The 15,767-nt window shown below is 38.3% G+C and overlaps 1 protein-coding gene across 2 annotated transcripts in view; it reads right to left on the minus strand.

Annotated features, from left to right (window-relative positions):
* Window positions 1–981: 981 nt before the first annotated feature.
* The window catches only part of SRBD1 (S1 RNA binding domain 1), a 199,079-nt gene continuing 184,293 nt past the window's right edge, over window positions 982–15,767 (minus strand). For both annotated transcript variants that reach the window (XM_082746976.1, XM_082746975.1), the window contains exons 20-21: window positions 5,546–5,730; window positions 982–1,873 (exon numbers count right to left, since the gene is read on the minus strand). In XM_082746976.1, coding sequence (XP_082603102.1) covers window positions 1,584–1,873; window positions 5,546–5,730 — 475 coding nt within the window. In that variant the 3' untranslated portion in view covers window positions 982–1,583. The remainder of the gene's footprint in view (window positions 1,874–5,545; window positions 5,731–15,767) is intronic.

Raw genomic sequence — 15,767 nt, forward strand, 5'->3', positions numbered from 1 at the left:
CTAATATAAAGTTACATGCCAATTATGCCTCAATTAAAAAAAAAAAAAGCATTTGTTTGAAATTACATTGCAAGATTCAGAATAAAACTCTCTGGGTACATAGTACTCATCACTGATCTACATATTATGAACCAGGAAGAACACTGGAAGGAGTAGGAAGTTCAACTCCATTGTCACTTGAAGACTAGTAAGAAAGAAAGGAAAGCATTTCAGAAATGAAACTGTCAGGAAAACAAGCCTTGAGTTACACAACTCTTAAGGGAGCTACTATATTAAAAACATCTATGTACAAACAGTTCGAAGATTCAATATTTTGAGATTAGCAAACTACCAGGCAGAACTGCCAATAAACACAGTCCAATTTACCACTCTGCAAGAGACTATACTACTAAGATGATCATATGATTTATTATGAACAATGGGGCAGTTGGGGAATAAAAAGAAGTACAATACCAGGACAGTGAGTGTTTACTAGGATTGTCCCAGGCTAAAAAGCAGGACTGATCACCCTCTTTAGTAAGCATCTTCCACTCATTACACATGGAGAAAACCAGGTACTCATTTAGTCATGCAATTGATTCCATTAAGCCAATTAGCCAGAGCAGCTAGAATGGACAAGACCCAGTCCAGTGTGGGCTCTATTTAAATAGTTTTGACCCTGAATGGTCATGCTAATACTTACCATCTTCATTGAATAAAAACAGAGTTAAGAGTCACTTTATATACTTGTTTTTCTAGCCCCTTCATACCTGATCTACAGTCAATCTTTAGGAAGGCCATTTCCTTCTCCATTTGAAGTTTAGTCCTAATGCTTAAGAAAGAAAATGCCTTCTGTGCTAAGTCAAACTGAATGCCATTCTTCAAGTTTCCAGAGGCTTCCCTCTTGCCCAAAGGCACAGTTGGCTTAGATGAAATTTGCATGAATATGTGCCACATCTTTAATCCTCGGTCATTCACTGAATCAACATAACAAAAACAAGGTCACTATCCACAGAACTTTATTGTAGGGATCAACATATATATACTTCTTGGAAATGTTCTGCACCATTCACTTGATGTTTACAAACACATCAGGACCTATCTAATTGGCATCTTTTTTATTTGCTGTCAAGAGAAAATCATGAATCAAGTCCAAAAGTCCTGATTAAAAAAATCTGTAAAAAGGGAGGGCTAACCACTGCCTGCCCTACATCAAGAAACATTGTACAATTCAAATCAAGAAAACAATTCCATACAAGTCCAGCAAGGCAAGCTGGCAAGTAGAAATCAAACGACAATCTGTTATACAAAATGCAAAAGGAGTCAAAGAAGAAGTACAAAAAATAAAATTTGGGTCAGAAAATCATTACTAAATAAAACCACATGAGGATGTCTATTAGTTATTTTCTTTAAGGGGAAAAGAAATCGAGCTGTTAGTTTCCTACTTGTTCAGAAGGAAAAGTAAGGAAAGTGTTTGAAATATACTTCTGATATTGAGTGAATCCTTTCTCATCTGCTACCTAGAAGTCACAAACACTTGACCTATTCTTGCCCATCTCTAGAAATGAGAAAATAAAATCAGTGTTTGAGCTTTAGTGCGACACTCATAACACCCGAATGAGGTCCAGAGTAATCCTCGATCGGGGGATGTCAATGTTGAGTACTTGGACTTCCACTCTTTCTCCAGGGCCCAGTCCAAGACTCCTTCTCTTCTTTGTTTTAGAAAGTTTTGCTTCTGTTACATTGCGTATGGGAATCAGCCCTGATCTCCCCACTCCTATATCTACAAAAATTCCAAACAGAGTAGCATTCTCGACTTTGCCTGTGAGAACTGTCCCAACCTGCAGGTCTTCCAAGCAGACTATGCTTCTCTTGAAATCAGGTTTATCAAAATCTGTAACAAAAGGGGGAAAAAAAGGCAGTGTAAATAGTAGGTACTATACTTCCTAGACACAATATACATTGGTAAATATGCTCAGACCACTAGTCAGCATTGAGAGGGGACATAAAAGGAGTTGAAATCCAGGCTTGCCTTCAGAGAAAATGCATCTTAATTGGAGAAGCAGCATTCACCTGGTAGGAACAATATGAGAAAATTTACTCACTTTCTTCTCCTCAAATGCTATCTCATTAGCATGCAAACATTAGCACTATACATAAGGATTGAGAAGCCAAGAGTCTTATTTTCCTATTTATGAGGAGGTGATGAGAAAATATCATTGCTCAATGAATATATAAAGCCAAATCACAAACAATGAGATAGTTAAGACCTTCAAAGACAGAAAATTGGGATTTTTTTCTTCTAGTACCTGAATTCTTAAACTGTTTAAAGGTGGCAGAAAGTACATCAACATTTAGTCAAATGTAGATGAAATTTAAATGTTCTCTTCCATTTCCCCCCATGAATTTGGAATTCAGGAATCAATTTCTATCCATTTTGAATATACATGGCCAATCAAAACTTAATACATTCTTGATTATCTACGGCTCAGAAACCCAGATCAGCCAGTTCCTAATTTTCTTTCTCCTTTTTCAGTTTAATTCATTAAACATTTATTAGCTCCTGATGATCTCCTATACGGGCAATCCACTGGTGCTAGAGATACAAAGATGAAGACACACAGATCCCTGCTCTCAAGTTCCTTACAATCCTATTTTCTTATTGGCCACAGTGTACATTTCCCTGTTCAAACACCAGCTTCCCCCCGCCTCAAAGTGGGTATAAAGCATACCAAGGAATCATGGCTCTAGTAAAAACAAAACAAAAATAACAACAAAAGTTTTATGAGGGGCGCCAAGGGTGGTTCAGTGGGTTAAAGCCTCTGCCTTCGGCTCAGGTCATGATCCCAGGGTCCTGGGATAGAGCCCCACATCGGGCTCTCTGCTCAGTGGGGAGCCTGTTTCCCTTCCTCTCTCTGCCTGCCTCTCTGCCTACTTGTGATCTCTGTCAAATAAATAAATAAAATCTTAAAAAAAAAAAGTTTTATGAGGGAGAAGGGTAGTACTAACAGTCTAAATGGGGCTTTTGGGTTATCTATGGATTCCATTTTCCCATGCTCTTCTTGGCCCCCTTTCCTAGGATTACTGAATGTTGATTCTAATAACAAAGAACATTCTATGCTTGGATCTCCTTTTACTAAGGCCTCATTTTCCCTCCACCCATCCCACTTCCTTTTCCTCCACAGCTGTTGGCTTGATCCTGATTACTTGTTAAAGCTATCCTTTACAGTTGTATTAACAACTGGCTACCTCTTGGTTCCCCTCCCCCAGTCCACCTATTCTGAAATCAAGCCCCCCCGCCAAATTCACCCTTTTCCCATAAAACAAACAAACAAACAAACAAACAAACCCTTTTTAAATCTCAAATCTCATTTTCCTCATAAAAAAAGGAACACGCAAAAACTGGAATTGATTCTGTACAATTTTTCCTGACACCAAAGTAGTAGATTCCAAAAGCAAAAAACCTGTTGTAATATTACATTAGGCAGACACTGTGTCAAAGCAAGGTGAAACTAAGTCATTGATCAGGGCGGAGGTAGATGGTCCCTGAGGTCTCACAGGCATTGTTTTTATGCTTGGAAATTCTTTTCTCTTATAGAGGTCCAGGTGCTACAGATTCCCAAAGGGTTCCTGATCAGCTGCTTAGTTTAATTTTGCATGGAAAATCAGAGTCAGGAACTACTTAACATGTTCCTGAAGACAGCCTGGGCCACTGAGAAATCAGAAAATCCTCCATGTACCAGGCAAACTTTAACACTTTGATTGCCAAGGCTACATAATCAGTCAGCTGTCACTAGGCTGCTTCTGATGAATTCAAATATAGAAACTAATAGGCAACCAGAGTGCTAATAAAATAGAATCAATTTTGTCAGAAGACAGGATGAGTTCAGTGAAAGAAAGAGGCATCAAGGAAGGAAATACTTTTGAGAAAATGAAGAAAAGGAAAGATGTAACATTTATAAATAGTAATTAAGAAACATCCAAAATACTATCTGCCTCTTCAAAAATATGACTGTTTGCCTTCCCCCTTAGGGATAGTTTTAGTATTAAAATAAAAGCTTTCAGACAGTCCAATTTTGAAAATTGTGACTTAAACTAGGGCAAAGGTCAATTCCAAAGTGAGTTTAAAGAGACTTATTTGAAATTTCACTTGTCACAATGATAAACACTGCAGTAACTGGTAAGCTCGGTCCAGAGCCCAGGTGCATCTGTGTTTCTGCTCACTAAGGGCATGACAAGGTGAGGACCTCTACTTAGCAGTTGGTTGTTTAATTGAACCGTATAATCTGAATGTTGATTTTCGCTCTGAGTCTGCATTGTAACCGGGATAACAGAGCAATCAACACCAAGACAGAAAAATGATCAAGGAAACCCAGTACAGGAGGCCTGCAGCTAGAGAGAGCATACTCACTCATCTTCTAATGGTGTCCTAGGCATACCAGACTTATAGCCCACCCTGTTTGAGAATCATTGCTAAACGATACCCAGGGAATTCACACACAAGGGCATCAGGACCCTAAACAGAGATGGACTTGTCTACTGAAACATCCATTTTGGGTGGACCATCCTAGAGGCTCCTGTTCCCACATTTTTGTCATAGATCTTATTACACATTTTTTTCCAACTTAAAAAAAAAATTTCTGACTTACAGAAAAGCTGATAGAATAATATAATGAACTTACTGGGTATTTGTGTGTGTGTGTGTGTGTGTGTGTTTTTAAGTTTATTTATTTTTTAGTAATCTCTAGGCCCATTGTGGGGCTCGAATTTACAACCCAGAGATGAAAAGTTGACTAAGCTAGCCAAGCGTCCCTTACTGGGTGTATTTTTAAACTCCTTTAAATCTTTTCACAAAGAAGCATGCCTAACCCACTTAACAGAGCCTAACTCAGCCTAAACATGGTATCCTAAAACTGACTGTGAGACTGAGACAAGTGCAGATTCATTTAAAACTCAGAGCTTCCTATTTAAATTTCCTTAGTAAATGGGTCACTTAATACCTTAAGTTCTTTTTTATTGGGCCATTGCTCTCAACAACTATGTCTGTTACACTTCCCTCATCATCTACCTACACTGAAAGCTGAGAGCTCTTTTAATTAGAAGGAAAATCAACAGAGAGATAGTATCTTATTTGTTGAATGTGTTCACTGACATAGAATCTAGGAACTTCGAAATTTGCAATTTAGGAAGAAGATTCACTTTTTAGTTTATGAACTGCATACCTTACCTTGGACTTCCGGCTCCTACAAAATAAGAAGAGCTTACAAAAGGATTATGAAAAGTGTGTGCCTCCGTGAACACAACAGCCAATGTGTGAGGCATTTAGTCAAGTGTGATGGAAAATAAGCATGGGACAAGGAGTCGGGAAACCTGGCTTCTTGTATTGGCTCTGGATACTAACCAACTGCAATGACTTTGAAGACAGGGCACGATGCTTCAATTTCTGCATGTATAAAATGGATAATAATTTCGGTTTTGCCTGCAGCAGAGGTTTGTTGTGAGGGTCTCAGAAGACAATGTGGCATTTGTAAATGAAAGGTGCTATTATTCAAATTTAATTATTTACCTGTTCGAAAGTCAAAGCTTTCAGGCTGGCTGAGACCATCTATGATGACTTGTAAGGTGTGAACTGTTGTTTGCAAACTTTCTGCAATTTTCTCTATTCCTTCCTTTTCAAGGAATGAATTTATTTTTTGTTCCATTTCAGGCTTTCCGATATCATGCAGTGTCCCTTTGATGAATGACAAAAACCTGCAGGGACAAAAAAAACCCCAGCACTTATTAATAATAATACTACTTATTTTCCAAACTCTCTATATAGGTCACCCTAAAATTCATTAATCTCAGATTCATATATCATCAATCAACTGATCAATCAGTCTTAATTAAAAATCTACTGTGTCTCATGGCATAATGAATGACCTGTCTTAGAAAAAAAGGAGGGGGACGGACTTAGGTTCTTGGGCTCTTTTCCAAAAAAGCACCTTCTCAAAATCAACATCAGAAATGCTTTACAGTGGAATGTTCATTAGAGTTTAGCATCAAACATATTTTCTAAATAAGGATACCTATGTTTATCTCATGTTTCCTAAATTTGAGTTAGGAGTATTCAAATACTTAAATTAGCTAAGATGCAAAAACTGAACTGATGATTTCAAAGTCCCGAAAAATATCCAGTAAGCACTGCCAGCTTTTTGACAAATGAAAATCTGTTATTCATGTGCCATATCACTGCTTTTTACTTTTGAATACCTATGATGACAGTTACCTGTGCAAGCATACTGTCAGCCTACTAATTCTCAAATTCCATTGACAGTCAAGCTTCACTGTGGATTAAACTTTATCAGGTATATTAAGTATTCAGAGTCCACAAGAAAAATATGGGAGGGGATATCAAAAAGAAAAAGTAACTTGCTTATAAAAATGGAAGGTGTGGAAGCAAGTAAGACCTTAATTACATAATCTTGAGATGAGTATTATTTTTATATACTATATAAATTATTGCTGCAATATTCACAAAGTAAAAAATATCTGTCTTTCTCCATTTCCCTTTGCAATGTTTACCATTTCCCTTGCTTGCTGCCTCTGAATTACTTAGCTTTGGAATTCAGTAATAAGTTAATTAAGGAAAAAAAAGAAAGGGTTAAGCCATTTCCCCCTTCAATTTCATCTGAATATTGGGCTGTAGCTTACTTTCTTGATAGTTCTTGGCTGGGTATTTTTTGACATCATTAAGTTCCATTTCCTATGATTAATGGCACTTTAAACATGTCAACACAGTAATCAGACAGATAGTGATACTAATGCCCTCAAATCCTTTCCTCTAAGGATGTCTCTGGCACACAAGAAGGGAAAAAGGAAACTGTTGGAGGCTTGTCTGTCATCAGAACTGGGATGTATCCCATTTGGCAGGTGGCTACATTATCACAAAAGGAATGCTTTCATTTCCAGTCTTTAAGTTGTGTTCAACCAGAAGAGCCTCTTCAATGATCATGCAGTCCTCGTCTGGCATCTGGTGGAGAATGCACTCTCATCTCTCACTCAGGGCACCCTTTTGGGTTCAAATGGACAATCTTCCTACATTTCCAACCATATATTTAGTCAAAAACCTAGATTCTCCAAAATCCCAACTAACTCTCTTGAGAATATATTTTGGTTAGTAGTCTAACAGAAGACCAAAGAATTAGTGCTTGATATCTCTTTTTAGAAATGAGCTTCCGTTCAAATTGTTGGCCAGTAAGACATACAATGTATGTGTGTCCATGAGAGGCAGCCAGTGTCTGTTAGTGCTATTGGACAACCAGTAGCACATAAGGGCCCTGGTGACAGGGAACAGCTGCTGAAGCTCTGACAGGACAGATGACACATGACAACTTCTGCCACAGCCAACTTCTGTGCACAACTTTCTCAATAATGCATGCCCTGCTGAGCAGGCTGCCCTGGTATTTATCCTCTTGGCTTGATCAGTCTGCAACTAGCTATTCAACAGAATATCTTTCAAATCCTCAAGATTCTGGCTTACAATCAACTGTTAAAATGCCAAAGCATATTCATGGGCTGTAAATCTATAACTCTGCATTTCATAATTAATGAAAGTTAACTAAATGGCAGAAAATTCCCAAATCACTGTGTAAGTCTTGGCCTCAGTAACAAAAACACTGGTTCAAGAGGCTGTTTGGAGTCTTAAGGTTGTGTGTGTGTGTGTGTGTGTGTGTGTGTGTGTGTGTGTGAGAGAGAAAGAGAGAGAGAGAGACACTAACTGCTACCAAAGTCACTTCCATATAAAGAATTCTGTTTATAGTGGTTGCAGATGTAAGAAGAAAATTGGTCTGTTTAACCCGGGTGCCTATTTCATATATCATTTTCATTCTCACATACAGAAGCCTGAGGGCACTGGTAACTGAAATCGATAAAAAAGTACCAAATTGTGCTCCTAGCTAACACTTCATATTGATCAACCCTATTTTTAAATGACTATGGAACAAAGTCAAATGCTACTTTATTTTGAAAACTTTCTTCAAGTTACAACGGGCTTACAGAAAAAGGAAAATAGCAAAAACCAAAGTGGGGTGGGACTATAAATGAATGAATTTATGTATAAATGTATGTATACATAAAATATGTATAAAATGAACTGCGAACAGAATTCAGATCAACCTCTACCTTCCTGGATTTCAAATATATTCAACTGTAAATGACAGGAAACAATGCTTTATACCTGGTAATCACTCAAGAAACATGCAATCTGTAAAGAGCCTAAGAAAAATTTATGCTGCATTTTCTGAATTTTGGCCCTGGAATTAAGGTTGATAAGTAACATGCAATACAGAGTTTCATTTTAGACTTGGGTACGTTAAATCACACTCAATATAAAATGCTTTCTGCCTCGAAAATACCATATAAAAATAAACTGCATTTTATTAAGCTTGGAACCCAGTACCTACAAGTAAGTGCTAGGCATTAGGCGAGTGCTTGACAGAGGTGTTCATTCAATCCTAACAAGAATCCTAAAAGCTGGGTGTCCTATCACACAGAAAAGGAAAATTGAGGTTCAGGGAAGTTAAATAATTGGCCCAAGGCCGCACAGCTATTTTCACGGACTATAGTTTCATGCCATACACATCAGTGTGTGTTTGTTTATAACTGCAGTCACGTCAAAATAAGTGATATGTTAGATTAAGATATAAAACATAATACTTCTGCCAACATTTCACCAACACGATTTAATGGCAGATTAGTTTTAAACAGGAGACAGCTAATACCGATAAATTCCACAAAGAAATGACTATATAAATGCGTTTATGTAGACAATTCTCTCAAAAGTCGATGCGTTGTTAAAGTCATAGCATCATTTTCTCCACTGTCTCTGCAGGGCTTTTTCAGCTTGCTAAGGACTGCGGCCTGAACTTCTGTTTTTATTTAATATGTAATTTCATCCATCTTACTTAAAGTACGAAAGTAGCATAAATGCAACAAATAAGCACATCATGTCCTTTTAGCGCACATCTGCACAAAGTTAAAATACAGAACTTGCAGCAGAGATAATGCCTGTTTTTCAAGCAGAATGCTTATTTAACCTAAAATCTCTGATATTTTCTACAGAAACTTGTTACTAATGCAATGCTTTTCCCCTTCGGAGAAAGTCTTTGTAAGATCCTTTCCAAAGAATATGAAATTCTCAAGCTTTGTAAGACTTCAGCTATACCTATTCAGTATGGGAGCCCAGGACCGGGTTCTCTACATTAAAGTACTGTGGGGCCCCACAGAGCACAGAAGAACCATAGTAATGCAAGCCCATCACTTTAAGAACAACTTACTATTAGCACGTACTTGGGCGGGGGGAGGTGCGCCCAACACACAGCAGAAAGAACCATGCTGTAAGGGCAAGGTGCCTATGGCTGGCTACCCATTCTCAACAGTTCCAAGAGAGACTTTCATACTGGCTTACTTTTATCCATTAGTTTTACTCAGTTGTAATTATATCAATAAACAAAACATTCAATGCAAGAGCAGTCATTTTATAAATAAGCAGGTACAGACAAAGCAGGTCATAATTTGTAATTCAGGGAGATGCTCAATGATCTAAAAAGAGAGCTTGTACTCTAGCGAGGAAACCCGGCCCTCTTAACTGAGAGTGTAGAGTAAGTGGTGGGACACAAATGAAAGTTAATAATAATCTGTTAACACCAAAACCACAGATTCAATATGTATTTTTAAAATTTACTAGGTCTTAATATTAAAGACTAAATATAAATTCCCCAATGTGGCAAAAAAAGAGAGACCCGTTGCTCCTTTCACACCACCTACAGGGAGCTGAATTTACACACAGGAACACACAGCAGCGCACATTTAGTTCAACTTAAAGAGAGAGTGCCGGCTTTACCACATCTGCTGTCTCAGCAGCCAAGGCAAAGGGGCAGCAACGTGAGTTGCACTTTAATCATCAAAGAATCTTTTCAAACTTTTAACCTCTTTGTGAAACCAAGACACTGAACTGGGCCAAAATCCTTAAAAAAAAATCTTTGCTTGTGCAAAATCTACAAGTACTGGTAAATCCATGTAGAATGCAAGGACATTTTGGAACAATGTACCATATTGCAGAAGCTGGTAGATCAGTGAAGGCAATATTTAAATGGCTTTCCTGAGAATGTAATCTACCACAGAAATTGACAGCAAGCAATTTTTCACAAGAACTTACAGCTAACTGGCTTTTGAAAACTGCAGATAAACTTTTAACAACGCAACCCTTTCAGAAAGGATAAAGGAATTGTTCTGAAAGCCTTTACAGACTTTAATGTGAGAGTGTAATTTTAAATGGGGTGCAGCTATCCAGGCAGCAGTCAGGGATATCTTTACCCACATTGGCGTGGTATCACGTGGAGGGTCTTTGGAGCCCTTCCTGCATCTGAGCACTTCCTGCATCTAAATACACACCTGGCATCTATATATATATATATATATTTTTTTTTTAAAGATTTTATTTATTTATTTGACAGAGACTACAAGTAGGCAGACAGGCAGGCAGAGAGAGAGGAGGAAGCAGGCTCTCTGAGGAGCAGAGAGCTCAATGCGGGGCTCGATCCCAGGATCCTGAGATCATGACCTGAACCAAAGGCAGAGGCTTTAACCCACTGAGCCACCCAGGTACTCCGACTCCCCTGGCATCTAAACACACTCTTGCATTTATGAGTAGCAGGAAAACAAAACAAAACAAAACAAAACAAAAACAAAAACAAGAGGAATTGAAAGGAAGAAGCTGTCATAGATTAAGAAATGCAGTTTGTCTTCCAAAAGACTTGGTTTATAAGCATCAGACCTGCTTCTAACTTCTGAATAACTTACTAAATGTTTCCTTCTTTTTCAAAGATCTGGTGTACATGCATAGAAACTGGATACAGCATGCATGCTGTATTAGTTGTACATAGGAGAACATACCCTTAGAAAGCTGTTTTATTTTAGCAATTTAGTATAGGGAATTGGCTTTATTAAAAAAAAAAAAAAGCCATTTACAATGTGCTTATATATTTGCACCACACAAAACATCTAAGATCAGTGAAATAATAAGCAGTGCCACAAAGGGTAAGCAGCAATGATTTAAAGAAGATTTATCCATTTATTTGGGAGAGAGAGAGAGAGAGAGAGAGAGCGAGCATGAGCAGGGTGAGGGGCAGAGTCAGAGAATCCTCAAACAGACCCACTGTTGAGTGCGGGGCCTGACACAAGGCTGGATCCCAGGACCCCGAGTCATGACTTGATCCAAAATCAAGAGTCAGTTACTCCCCAGGCACCCTGTAGTATTGATTTTTATGTAGTTTTTCCTATTTCAGACCCACTTGCTAGGTTATGGTACACTATGTGATGATAATTAAAACTAAAATTAAAAAACCCAGGGGCATCTGGGCGGCTCAGTGGGTTAAGCTTCTGCCTTCAGCTCAGGTCAGGATCTCGGGGTCCTGGGATTGAGCCCCGCATTGGGCTCTCTGCTCAGTGGGGAGCCTGCTTCCCTCCCTCTCTCTGCCTGTCTCTCTGCCTACCTGTGATCTCTATCTCTGTCAAATAAATAAATAAATAATATTTTTTAAAAAAACACCCCAAAAGTGTATATATATATACATCGAAATGAGTATGATACATAAAAATCAGAAAACATCATGTATTGAAATGATGTGATTACTACCCTAAAAATTTCTAAAATCCTATTTTAGGAACAGCTTTAGAAATAAATTTCTAAGCAACAAAGAAAAATATTAATTTTCTTACATTTTTAAATTTTTAAATTATTAATTTTCTTACATTTTTAAAACAACAATACCCCCCTCCAATAAAAAGAACCAGAGAAAACCCAACAACCCTATATACTCGGCTTGGTCACCCCCTTCCATTGAGTCTGGTTGTTTTAAACACACCCATACACATACCCTTAAATGATAAAAATCTGCTAAAATATCAAGGCTCTTTCAAGGAATGTGACAAAATTGAAGCATTCTGAAGCATCTGAAAAAATAATTTAGAAAAGCATACTCAGCTTTCTTCATTAAGCATTTACTGTGGAAGACGACTATGGAAGATGGTAACAGAGCCTGTGCCTTGAATGAGCTTATGGAGTCTTATTTTAAGCAACGACAGTATGTCAGAATAAATATTCTTCCACTTAAATCTGTTCTTTTAAGAGGTAGGATTTTATATGCAGATAAGCATACTCTCAAAGTGCTCAATGAAGATGATTTCATTTAATTCTCTCGAAAATTTATTGTGGAGATATATTTGCAGATCAAGGAATCAAAACTCTGATAGATTAAATGATCTGCCCAAAGTCACACAGCTGAGACCACAAGGTTGGCGATAAGGTAAAAGCTGTCATAGATCATCTCTTCATTAACACTCCTTAACCCTTTACTTTGGGGAATATTCAGTACAGACAGAAGATTTCGATCCTAGATAAAATTTGGCACCCAGAACCACTGCCTGGGAACAATTTATTATTATTTTTCAAACCAAATTCAAAAGGAAAAAGTTTGGCTCTTTTTGAGTTACTCAGTAAGAGTTGGACAAAATTAAGTTAGTGGTTTCAAAGGCTGTAGACTCACACAGCTCAAAAACACTGTGTTTAGAATTCATATAATTTAATTTACTGGCTGTAAAGCCATAACGTGGATTAGTGCTTGGGAGTATTTGAAAGAAGAGGGCAAATAAAAAAGTGGTACTCAAAACCATTAGGCTAGATGGCAGAGCTGGAATTAAAACAACTCTGGCGCTACTAGGCTATAAAGCCTATGTATCAGAGTAAGGACTATTTTCCTTGGGAAAACAGCCTTTCTACAATGAGCTTCGTCCTGTCAAAGAATCCCCTTTTCAAGGAATTTGAAAATGCGTAACATCTGTCATTTCCATAAAACCCCTGGTTGCCTCTGAATGGGCAGAGACATTTTTATTCCATTTAAAGACTATGCAATTGAGGTCAAAGTAATTTGCCTATGGTCACACAGAAAGTTAGAAGACAGGCTAACGTTAAAATCCATAGTGAAACAGGACAGGAAAGGGAGGAGGGAGATAATGGGACACTAGATCAATACCCTACTGAGTTTCAGGCTCCAGACTGAGTGATCTAAGCCTGAAGAAGAGGAGAGAAGGAGAGGGCCAATACTCTGGAGATAAAAGAGACTGAAGCAAGCACATTGCTGTGGCTGGCTGGTAACTCCTGGCCACTCCTCCACTGGTGCTAATAGGCTGCTCCACATACGAAGCAGAGAAACCACAACATTTTCTCTAGTCCCAAGACCCTAGTGTTAATGTAATTAACAATATTCAATGACCCAAATTATAGCCGATCACATGGTAAAACAATTTTTCTCTGGGAGACCAACAGTTGTAAACCACACCCCCCTTTTCTTTAATGGCTCAGTTTGACAGCTTCTCTGCAATCACAACAAAAATAACAGCAATAAGGGGGGCATCTGGCTGGCTCAGATGGAAGAGCATGTGACTCTTGATCTCAGGGTCATGGGTACGAGCCCCATGTCGGGTGTAGAGACTATCTAAATAAATAAATAAATGAACTTAACAACACATCAGTAAGAATAATTACAGCAACAACAACAGCTTACTTTCTCCCAGGTGCTAAGAATTCTAGATACATTAATTCATGTCATCTCATGAAGTAGGTACTATTATTATCCTCACTTTACAGACAAGGAAACTGTGGTACAGAGAGGTTAAATCACTTTCCCAGCTCAAACAGGCATGATTTGAACCCAGGCAGTCTGGTATTATACTGCTTCCAGAATGAGCAAAGGGAAAGTCAGGCAGTACCTAGAATTCTTCAACTTCCTAGTTTTCTCTACCAGCCTTGCCTTGAACTTCATGGCAGGGTAGTGGGGGTTGGAACAGCATGTAAGACACGAGACATGACAGTCAGTTGCTAAGAACCCCACAGCTTAGTCAAGTGGCTAGATTCTCTTTCATCATTTTTCTCTTTTGTGAAGGCAGTTTTGAAAATATGATAAATGCTACTTCCTGGGAATTACAGTATGATGTTTTTGGGCTTTACGAATAAGAAGAAAAAAATCACCTTTATAATTTGCCCATTTATCATCTTTATAGTTTAGGTTTGGCTTCCCTTTCATGACGCTGGGCCTCTTCCTAAAAGGCCGTCTATGGCTGTCTAATCATAGCTCTATAGGAGCTACGGAGAGGGGTAACTGACTGATAAACATGCTAAGACATCACTTACCAAAAGTCAGCAATGATTCTGCCTTAATTTTCACGTCCGAATGCTGCCAACTCTTGTGGGCAAGTCCAGAAAAATGTAAGACCTTTCAAATTTGCAAATAATTTCTTACATCTGTTTACCTAATCTTCACTTATTATATAGAATTTGTAGTTGGGTTTCTTTTCAGGCAAGCTTCCCACAAAGAAACATGTTTTTATCATTGTAGAAGTTAGCTGGCATGCGAATGCAGAAGAAAACCGAGGTGAATTTTAGATGTGCGGAGGTGTGCTAGGTATATTCAGTAGGCTAAGTGACTTACTGCTCAGAAAAATTACAAATCACTTCAAGTCATGTGCCTTCTGGGTTGCTCCCGGTCAAAACTACGAATATCAAATCTGCGAATGTCACTGCTATACTGCTGCTACTGTGTTTTTCTTTTTGCTTTTTAAAAGAACAATCTAAACTCCCTGTGGTACAGCTGTTTATTAGCTGAAAGACTTCCTTCCTTGCTGGGCAGAAAGCTAAGTTTGGAAAGAGTATGACAAAACCCTGAGTGCAATTCTTTTTTTTTTTTTTTAAGATTTTATTTATTTATTTCACAGAGAGAGAGAACACAAGTAGGCAGAGAGGCAGGCAGAGAGAGAGATAGAGAGAGAAGCAGACTCCCTGCTGAGCAGAGACCCCCCGATGTGGGGCTCGATCCCAGGACCCTGAGATCATGACCCAAGCTGAAGGCAGAGGCTTAACCCACTGAGCCACCCAAGTGCCCCCTGAGTGCAATTCTAAAAGAAGAGTTCTGAGATGCTAAATCCTTGAACAGGAATGGGAAAGAAACAGAGGTTAAGATGTGCTCACTCATTAAAGGTCTTCAGCATGGGGCACCTGTCACTCTCTGGCTTGACTTATTGTAGCTCTATGGCAGGGAGCAAGGCAGGACCTCTACAGCGCCTCCCCAAATCCTAGTCCCAACTACTTTTAGACTATGATAGGCTGGGATCCATTTAACCATTTATCTCATCACAGAATTCTGTGTATCTATTGGCTTAATTTTACTCTTATTTCTCTTTTTCCCAGCTTTACTGAGACACAGTTGACATATAACATTGTATAAGTTTAAGGTATACAACCAGTTGATTCGATATACTTACATAACAGCAAAATGATTACCACCATGGCAACTCATCCATCCTGTCACATAATTAGCATTTCTTTTATGTGGTGAGAACATCTAAGATCTAGTCATGAACTGTGAAGTACACAGTATGTATTATAACACAGCTATAATTACCATACTGTACATGAGATCTCCAGAACTTAATGTGTAACTGAAAGTTTGTGCCCACTGACCAACTTCTGTTCTTAAAAATCTGATATGAGTTTTTAGTAAATTAAGACTAAATATTACTGGGCCTTTGTATAGACGACTCCCCCCTCCTCAAGTAAATATTTTGTCCAGTTGTATGATTATTCCTATCTTAGACCTCAATTTTAAATTCATGGCTGTTTCTGCTCTGAAAACATACTTTTCAGCATTGACTGTAAGGGTCGGAAATGGGTACATCCACAGTAATAAAGGAGA

This window comes from Mustela nivalis (assembly GCF_964662115.1).
Source record: "Mustela nivalis genome assembly, chromosome: 8".
In the NCBI taxonomy this organism is placed as follows: domain Eukaryota; kingdom Metazoa; phylum Chordata; class Mammalia; order Carnivora; family Mustelidae; genus Mustela; species Mustela nivalis.